The 10,474-nt window shown below is 38.9% G+C and overlaps 1 protein-coding gene across 1 annotated transcript; it reads left to right on the top strand.

The window, feature by feature from the left end:
- Nucleotides 1-1,071: 1,071 nt before the first annotated feature.
- On the top strand, nt 1,072-3,376 carry LOC116011020 (heat shock 70 kDa protein). The gene has a single exon (XM_031250514.1). It carries the CDS (start codon nt 1,199-1,201, stop codon nt 3,149-3,151), a length of 1,953 nt encoding a protein of 650 aa, XP_031106374.1. The 5' UTR covers nt 1,072-1,198; the 3' UTR covers nt 3,152-3,376.
- The last annotated feature ends 7,098 nt before the right edge of the window (nt 3,377-10,474 follow it).

Below are 10,474 nucleotides of genomic sequence, written 5' to 3' on the forward strand. Positions count from 1 at the left end.
ATAGTTGCCCTGAAATGTGTGAATGTGGAGGTTTCAAATTGTGAATGTTGAGTATAGAATTTGTGAATGTAGAATTATGAATGTGTGAATCTGTAGTAGAGTTAACAGAGTTCTAGCAACTTGTAGCCCTGTAATGTGTGAATTGTAGCCCTGTAATGTGTGAATGTGGAGTTCCCAAGTTGTGAATATGGAGTATAGGACTTGTGAATATAAAGTTTTGAATGTGTGAATGCATAACAGTGATAATATAGTTACTAAACATATAGCTCTGTAATGTTGTGGATGTGGAGTTTTCAAATTGTGAATGTAGAGTATAAGGTCTGTGAATGTAGAGTTTGTGTTCTGTTGCGATGAGGAGCCGCCGTTAATTTTTTTTTTTTTTTAAATAAATTGTAAAACGACGTCGTATTGGACCCAGGTCCACCTTGCAAGGTGGACCTGGGTCCACGGCATAACTACTGCTCCCTCGCTCTGCCCTTTTGCCAAGCTTGATCACGACAAATTATACCATGGACCAGGGGGGTCTACCTTGCATTGTAGACCCTGGTTCAAAAATAACATTCAGATTTTGTATCTTTAGTTGACACATTTTGTACCTGTAACTGCCATATTATCTGTCAGCAATTATTAAGTTATTTGTTTACATGTATAGAAACGGTTAACTGTAAATACATAATGTATTAATTGAAGTATGTATTAACTGAAGGTACAAAATCTTTTATCAGGATTCAAAATGCAATATAAACACTGGTCCATAGTATAACAATCGCTAATCACAAGGATCAACAAAATTAATCATTCTCGTTTGTGGCCTATTATGCTTTATTTTGGGCCGCATAATTTGTTGTAGACAAAAATGTGGCCCATAATGATAGTATTGGGCTTACGCTTCCCGTGTAGCCCAAATTACGTAACTGGGCCGGTAAAAGTCGTAACACGTCATGGCTTTTCCCGCGCACTCGAGAAAATACAAGAATTTTCTGGTAAAGCCTGGTTGTTTCGCCATGTCTGCGTGTCTCTGGAACTCCCTCGACCAGACGACCACCGCCACCATTATCCAAGGCCCTATATATACTCCACGCGCCATCATCCTCCTTCAATCGTAGATAAATCGAAGCGTTCAAAAGCATTCTGACTCTCGCACTCAAAAATCTTCACTTTAGTTAGTACATCTGAGAGAGTTTGTTGAAAATCAGCGATGGCGAAGAGCGAAGGAAAGGCGATTGGCATTGATCTCGGCACGACTTACAGTTGTGTCGGGGTATGGCAGAACGACAGAGTAGAGATCATCCCCAATGATCAAGGCAACAGGACTACGCCGTCCTATGTTGCCTTCACCGACACCGAGAGGCTCATCGGCGACGCTGCAAAGAATCAGGTGGCCATGAACCCGCAGAACACCGTGTTTGACGCGAAACGCCTCATTGGGCGGCGTTTCTCCGACCCTTCGGTGCAGGCGGACATGAAGCACTGGCCGTTCAAGGTCGTTCCGGGCGCCGGGGACAAGCCAATGATTGTGGTTCAGTACAAGGGAGAGGAGAAGATGTTTGCTCCGGAGGAAATTTCTTCCATGGTTTTGACTAAGATGAAGGAAGTCGCAGAGGCTTTCTTGGGCTCGACAGTGAAGAACTCTGTCATTACTGTCCCTGCGTATTTCAATGATTCCCAGAGGCAGGCTACGAAGGACGCAGGGGCAATTGCAGGGATGAATGTGATGAGGATCATCAATGAGCCCACCGCCGCTGCAATTGCTTATGGTTTGGACAAGAAAGGTTCAAGAACCGGGGAAAAGAATGTCTTGATCTTTGATCTTGGCGGCGGGACTTTTGACGTCTCTATACTCACTATTGAAGAAGGGATCTTTGAGGTCAAAGCCACCGCCGGTGACACTCACCTGGGAGGCGAAGATTTCGACAACAGGCTGGTGAATCACTTCGTGCAGGAATTCAAGAGGAAGCACAAGAAAGATATCAGTGGAAACGCCAGGGCGTTAAGGAGACTCAGAACCGCCTGCGAGAGGGCAAAGAGAACTCTGTCTTCCACCACTCAGACAACAATAGAGATAGATTCTTTATATGAAGGCATTGACTTCTATGCCACCATTACAAGGGCAAGGTTTGAAGAGCTGAACATGGATTTGTTCAGGAAATGTATGGAGCCAGTGGAGAAATGCTTGAGGGATGCCAAGATTGATAAATCCCAGATTCATGATGTGGTTCTAGTTGGTGGGTCTACAAGGATCCCCAAAGTCCAGCAACTTCTGCAAGATTTCTTCAATGGCAAAGAGCTCTGCAAGAGCATCAACCCAGATGAAGCTGTGGCTTATGGTGCAGCAGTCCAGGCTGCAATTCTGGGGGGTGAAAGTGACCAGAAAGTTCAAGATTTGCTTCTTCTTGATGTCACTCCTCTCAGTCTTGGAATTGAGACTGCAGGTGGTGTCATGACAACCTTAATTCCTAGGAACACCACCATTCCCACCAAGAAGGAGCAGATCTTCTCCACTTATTCAGACAATCAGCCTGGAGTGTTGATCCAGGTATATGAAGGAGAGAGGCCAATGACCAAAGATAACAACCTGCTGGGCAAGTTTGAACTAAAGGGCATTCCACCAGCTCCAAGAGGGGTTCCACAGATCAATGTCTGCTTCGATATCGACGCAAATGGCATACTGAATGTGTCTGCAGAGGACAAGACTGCAGGTGTGAAGAACAAGATCACCATCACCAATGACAAGGGAAGGCTAAGCAAGGAGGAGATTGAGAGACTGGTCCAAGAGGCAGAGAGGTACAAGGCTGAGGATGAGCAGATCAAGAAGAAGGTAGAAGCCAAGAACGCATTGGAGAATTACGCATACAACATGAAGAACACCGTGAAAGATGACAAGCTTGCTGGGAAACTGGACCCATCAGACAAGCAGAAGATCGAGAAGGCGGTGGACGAGACAATTGAGTGGCTGGACAGAAACCAGTTGGCTGAAGTTGATGAGTTTGAAGACAAATTGAAGGAGTTGGAGAACTTGTGCAACCCAATCATCTCCAGGTTGTATCAAGGTGGTGGAGGAGACGTGCCAATGGGTGGTGCTGCTGGTGGTTATGGCACTGCTGACTCTGCTGGCAATGGCCAGGGGCCAAAAATTGAGGAAGTTGATTAAGTAATCTCCCCTGAAAATACCTCTTCTTTGAATGTTTGTCACCATTTTTGTCAATACTTGTGTGGATTTGAGAATAAGCGGAGCCATAAGCCAAGTACAATGTAACATTTCTATACTCTTTGTTTAGCAGAGTGAACTTTGTTTTCTTATTTCCATTTATGAGTTCTTCCTGTAAGTTCCTATTCTGTGTGCTATTACAATGTTTTATGGATTCCGACAGCAAAACAAGGCAACAAGTAAAGTAGATTGAAAACAAGGCAACAAGTAAAGTAGATTGTAACAAGTTAAGTAGATTGAATTGTAGGAAATACAGAATCAATGCCGCAATATCAAGGAAATGCAGATAAATATGCATACTAACAAGCCACTAACCTCAAATGGCTGAAACGTTGTTAGATGCCTGTAGCAATGTCAAAGGTCGCATAATTTTGAAATCCGGAGGGAACACATTACAGGGCGTTTGGTTGGTAAGAGGGAATTAGGGTGGAAAAGAATTGTAATTCCAAGGTTGGGAGGAGGAAATTAGGGTGGAAAAGAATTGTAATTCTAAGGTTGGGAGGAGGGAATTAGGGTGGAAAAGAATTGTAATTCGGTAGAATTGCAATTCAATGAATAAAGTAGGAATTGAAATTACAGTCTTTGGTACGCAGAAATAGAAGTATAGGGAATTGAAAGGTAAGAAGTGATAAAAGGACTAAAATGCCCTTAGTAGATGTAATAATAATAATAATAATAATAATAATAATAATTCTTTCAAATAATAATAATAATAATTATTATTATTATTATTATTATTATTTGAAAGAATTATTATTATTATTATTATTATTATTATTATTTCAAATTTAAAAAAGAAAAAAAGACAAAAGGTATGGGAGGAGTGGTATTGTCTTTACCAACAAATTGCCTCTCCTCTCCACCGAATTGCAATTCATGGGGGGTACTCCATGAATTGCAATTCATCATTTGGAGGGAATTGCAATTCTGCGGAATTGCAATTCCCTCTAATCAAACACTGTAGTTTGGAAATTCACTGAATTGCAATTCCCTCCGATTCAACCAAACAGGCCATAATAATGCCAGCTGCCATTGAAGTGCTGTATTTCATGTACGCAATCTCTCGAACAGTAAATAGGCAGTTCACTCGTCTCAAATCAGAGAAACAAACCACTAACCTCAAATGGCAAAATATCAAGGAAATGCAGAAATAATGCCACAATATCAAGGAAATGCAGATAAATATGCATAATAACAAACTACTAACCTCAAATGGCTGAAGGTTCTTAGATGCCTCCTATAGAAATGCCTCAAAGGTCGCATAATTTTGAAATCTTGAGGGAACACATTAGAATCTTCTTCGACAAGCATACCAACTGCCATTGAAATGCTATATTTTCATGTAGGCAATTTGTCGAACACTAAATAGGCAGTTCACTCGTCTCAAATCAGAGAACTATTCCTGCCACCGCGATGTCCGGAGGCTTAATTACATATAATCAAGAAGGCTCTGAATGATGTTTCTGAGTGGACATTGCCGGGGTTCAGTTGGAAGAACCTTTCTGCCCGTTTCAAGTATTATCTTTTTCATGAATGATAATATTTGAATGAGTTTTATTACCGTAACTCTCAAAATTTACTTCATCAATTATATTTTTTGATGTAGCATGTATGAATAGGACATTTTCATCTAGAAAAAGTTGTTTATATTCAAGATTTGTGAGAGCGATTAAAAGTTGGAGTAGAATTTAAAAGTACTATTTTCCTATTTTAATAATTCACAAAACATGTATTAATCACACTTTTGGTATCCAATCCGGAATTTTGCACTTGGTTACCATCATATACAAATCTTTAAAATTTGGTATTTTAATATTAGTAGCAATTTTTTTGTCAAGTATAAATCTTATCCGAGTTTATTACTGAAATGGTCCCTCGACTATTATGAAATTACCAATTTGGTCCTCGACAATTTTTCTTGCTCAATTAAGTCCTCAGACTTTGAAAATTTTAACTATTTTGGTCCTCTGTTTATGTTATCGTTTGATATCCGTTAAATCGGAACCAAATTGGTAATTTCATTATAGTCAAGGGACCATTTTAGTCAAAATTAATTATTGAAATGGTCCCTTGACTATAGCAAAATTACCAATTTACAGAGGACCAAAATGGTTAAATTTTTCAAAGTCTGAGGACTCAATCGAGCAAAAAAAATTATCGAGGACCAAATTGGTAATTTCGCAATAGTCGAGGAACCATTTCGGTAATAAACTCATCTTATCCATTTACTATTTTCACATGATTCTTTTCCTCTATATATACACACCAAAATAAAATCTAAGTACATATTGGAAGACTTTATTCTAGATTTTGAATCCTATGAAAAAAGAATGAATCAACAACTTTATCTAAAGTGAAAAATAAATTTTACTCGATATTGAAAAAAACATGTACGGGTAATGGAAAAGAAACAATGAAAATGTAAGGATGCAGTCCTTTTTCTCCATTGTAAGAACATTCGCATAAGTTTAGGTAGATTTTATTCCTTCTCTTGTATAGCTAATGTATTACATAACTTTCTCAAACTTTAGCTGGTAGCCTCTTCTTGTTTTAATTTACCAAAAGTTTATATTATAATAATTACTAATAATTTTTATAATTATTAGTGAGTTATAGTTTAGGTAATTTGTGCCCTCTTTATTTTTTATTGATGAGTTTAGCCACAATAGGTATTAGAGCATCCCTATTGATTTGGAGTTTGTTTTAGTTTTGTCATATTTGAGTCGAGCGAATGAAAAAGAAAAGATATTTTTTAAAGGTTGAATAGTCTCTAACTAGCAATTGGCGACCATCCCATGCATTAGTTGGGAGCGCAAATAGCTAGCCACGTGACCTATTTCTTTTCTTTTTCTCCTCATCCCTAAATAAAAACTGTTTGTGTATCAATCTTGAACCTTCTCTCTCCCCTTTCATCTCCCCTCCGATCATAAAGAAACCCACTATGGATGCTCTTAAAATGAGTACATAAATAAATCACAAATAATCTTATATTAAATGAAAGTTAAATAAAAAGAGATTGTGTAATAATATGAGATTCTGTATGTATACTTTATATTATAAAAATAAGTGGCTATAAAATTTGAGTATAAAAATCAAGGAAATGCAGAAACAATGCCACAATATCAAGGAAATGCAGATAAATATGAATTCTAACAAACGACTAATCTCAAATGGCTGAAGGTTCTTAGATGCCTCCTGTAGAAATGCCTCAAAGGTCGCATAATTTTGAAATCTTGAGGGAACACATTCGAATCTTCTTTGACAAGCATACCAGCTGCCATTGAAATGCTGTATTTTCATGTAGGCAATTTGTCGAACAGTAAATAGGCAGTTCACTCGTCTCAAATCAGAGAATTATTCCTGCCACCGCGATGTTCGGAGGCTTAATTGCATATAATCAAGAAGGCTCTGAATGATGTTTCTGAGTGGACATTGCCGGGAAAATTTTAGTTGGAAGAATCTTTCTAGCCGTTTCAAGTACGCAAATTATACTGTCCACTTGGTGCATCTTGTACGATTGACTGGACTCGATTTTGAATATTCACAATTTACATACTAAATGTTCATAATTTATCTTTTAAAAATTCACAATTTGTATACTACGAACATATAATGTGAATGTTCACTATTTACCTTCTAAAAATTACGAACACACAATGAACATATACTCGTACAATTTATGTATTTTGACTTAAAAACACAATTTATATTATAGAAGTTTACAATTTCAATACTAAAAATATACAATTTAAGATCAAGTCCATTGTATAACAACTCTTTCAAGTATTATTTTTTTTATGAAGGGATAATATTTTAATAATTCACAAAAGCATGTATTAATCACACTTTTGGTACCCAAACCGGAATTTTGCACTTGGTCACCATTATATTCAAATCTTTAAAATTTGGTATTTTAATATTAAACACTTATGCTTTGTAGCAATTATACTACCCAACCAACTATTAGAATGATGGATCTAAATTTGTTGAGTTAGACTATTATTTGGTAACTATGCATCCACATCAACATATATATGATTTGATATTACTATTATACCTTTTCAATTTGTTTATAATTGCAAACTATCATAAAAATATATATTTTTTATTTATTTCCTCGAGATATTTTCTTGCAATGTTTAATAATAAAATTTAGGAAAAATGTGCAAATAGGTCCCTGAACATTTCGCGAAAAGTCAATTAGGCCCATGAACTTTTTAAAAGTACAATTGAACAATGAATCCATGATTTTGAGTCGTTTGAGCCCATTACCCGATTACCTCTCTGGTAAAAACCGGTAATTGCACACTTGGATCGCCACATAAGCTTTGTTTTGTATATTTTGTTGCCACATAATCCTAAATTTAAAAAATGAAAATAAAGAAAGTAAAAGACAATTTATAACTCAAATTCATCCCTAATTCTTAGTTTCTTTTCATCCAGCTCTAATCGACATCACCATCGCCTTCTTCAGTGCAGGTTTGTCTTCTTCTTCTTCTTCTTCCAGCCCTAACTACACTGGTGTGCATTCTGCTCTTCTTCTTCTTTTTCGTCCAGCCCTAAGTACACTTGTTCGCATTCTGCGTGGTGTTTTTGGTTATTGCCACAGCCACGGTTCTTGTTGGAGATGGCGTCATCATGTTGGAGTGGTTCACCATTTTCATCTCCCTCAAAGTCGAGACGATGAACAATCGATATTCTGTTATGACTGATACAATGCAAAGAAGAGTCCTATAGGAGAGTAAACACATAACTCTCCTATTCTCTAGCTAACATATTATGACCAAGTACAAATATAACAATAAAACATTATAATAATAATATGAATATGAGCATGGTTAATACTCCCCCTCAAGCGCAAGGTTGTATAGCCGCAACGTTGAGCTTGCCCCGCAGAAACTGAAACCGTTTTGTGGGTAAGGGTTTGGTGAAGATATCAGCGACCTGATCCCGTGTTGACACAAAGTTGACAATTAGATCACCGGCCGCGACTTTGTCACGCACAAAATGGTAGTCAATCTCAACATGTTTTGTACGAGCGTGAAACACCGGATTCGCCGCTAAGTAGGTTGCCCCGAGATTGTCACACCAAAGCGTGGCTGGTTTTCCCGAATGAAGTCCCAACTCAACAAGGAGAGATACTATCCAAGTGACCTCAGCAGAAACATCGGCTAAACCCTTGTATTCAGCTTATGTAGATGAACGGGCTACTGTGCGCTGTTTCCGAGAAACCCATGAGACAAGATTGTCACCTAGGAAAACCACATACCCACTGGTCGACTTTCGGTCTATAGGACAGCCAGCCCAGTCTGAATCGGAGTATGCCTGTATCTCAGTACTGGGAGAAGCCACAATACGCAAACCATACTACTGAGAACCCTTGACATACCGCAGAACCCTCTTCAACAAGGCCCAATGATCTTCTGTCAGAGAGTGCATAAACTGGCAAAGTCGGTTGACTGCATAGGACAGATCCGAGCGAGTAATGGTAAGATATTGAAGGGCTCCGACAATTCGGCGATATTGAGTGGGATTTTCATAAGGTTCGAGTGACGGAGTGGCTGGTTGAGTAACGGCTGCGGGTGTTGCAAGCGGTTTGCAATCAGACATGCCTGCACGGTGTAGAATGTTGACCATGTATCATTTCTGAGATAAGAGAAATCCTTTTCCGTCAGTGAGTGTCTCTATTCTTAAGAAGAAACTCGGAGTCCCCAGGTCCTTGATCTTAAAAACAGAGGAGAGTCGTAGCAGCAGATCATCAATCAAGCTGGAGTCATTCCCTAACATGATGATGTCATCAACATACACGAGTAAGAACACTCTAGAGGATTTCAACGAGTAGTAAAATAGAGAAACGTCAGTCTTTGATGGTGAGAACCCTGTAGAGACTAGAAAATCATGCAGCCTTTTGAACCAAGCACGTGGAGCCTGTTTTAAGCCATACAAGGAGCGCTATAGGTGACAGACATGATCAGGATGTAACGGATCTTCATAGCCTGGTGGTTGTTTCATATATACAGTTTCTACTAGATTCCCATTAAGAAACGCATTGTGCACATCTAGCTGCCGTAGTGTCCATGAGTTGGAAACTGCAAGCGAAAACAGCATCCTAACAGTAGCTGGTTTGACTACGGGACTGAAAGTATCAAAGAAATCTTCACCCGCTACCTGATTAAACCCCTTCGCTACGAACCGAGCTTTATACCGCTCTACAGTACCATCTGCCTTTCTCTTGGTGCGGTATACCCACTTGCACCCGATGATATTCATGTGTGGTGTTGGTGGAACCAACTTCCAAGTGTGATTATGCAGTAAGGCATTGAACTCCTGGTCCATGGCATCACGCCACTGTGAATGACCGACTGCTTGAGAATAACATGATGGATCTGTTGTAGCGTTGAGAGCATAAAATTGTTCCCCCGTGCCCTTAGTCTTGTTTCGTGTTCTCATAACATGACCACCGTGTTTTACCTTGCCTATATAAGGTTGAGTTTCAGAGGAGGTAGTTTGACCCTGGCCTGAAGAAGGTGGGGCCGTTGTGTCAGATGTAGACGGTGGTTGAACAACAGGTAAAGGGTCGGAGTCTTGTCCCACCGGTGGTGCCATATTTAGTGGTATTGGAGTCGGTGTCACAACTACTGGGCCGACCCCGTATGGTGACCTATCTTGTGGCACTGTGGTACTTGACTGTGGTGACTGCAAAGCAAAAGGGAAAACACTTTCGTCAAAACGTACATGACTATGAGAGTAAACACATAACTCTCCTATTCTCTAGCTAACATATTATTGACCAAGTACAAATATAACAATAAGACATTATAATAATAATATGAATATGAGCATGGTTAATAGAGACAAAATTTACAGTATGAACCATCATTGTATTGTCGTAGTGGGTTGGAATCGCCATTATGTGTGTCACAAGAGAATGGGCAACAATTTTTTGGGTGTCAAAAGTGGAAGGTAAATGTATTGCAATTAAGGTTTAAAAATGTGATTGATTAGTGCCTAAGTTAATTAAACACTCATGGTCTGAATTTTCTTTTATTCAGTTTCCCCAACAGTTTTATGCTTAACAAGTGATGAATTTTCTGTTTAATGTTGTGTTTGTTCAGGAAGGTGGGTGTGGATTTTTCTCTGGAAAAATTGTATATGGAAAGAGGATGAGGTTGAATGTGATTCGAATAAGAATGTTGGAATAGAGTTGAAAGAGATGAAGTCAGAAATTATGGAGGAAATTTAACAATTGCGAAGTGATATTGGGAA

The sequence above is a fragment of the Ipomoea triloba genome, chromosome 2 (assembly GCF_003576645.1).
Source record: "Ipomoea triloba cultivar NCNSP0323 chromosome 2, ASM357664v1".
Taxonomy (NCBI): Eukaryota; Viridiplantae; Streptophyta; class Magnoliopsida; order Solanales; family Convolvulaceae; genus Ipomoea; species Ipomoea triloba.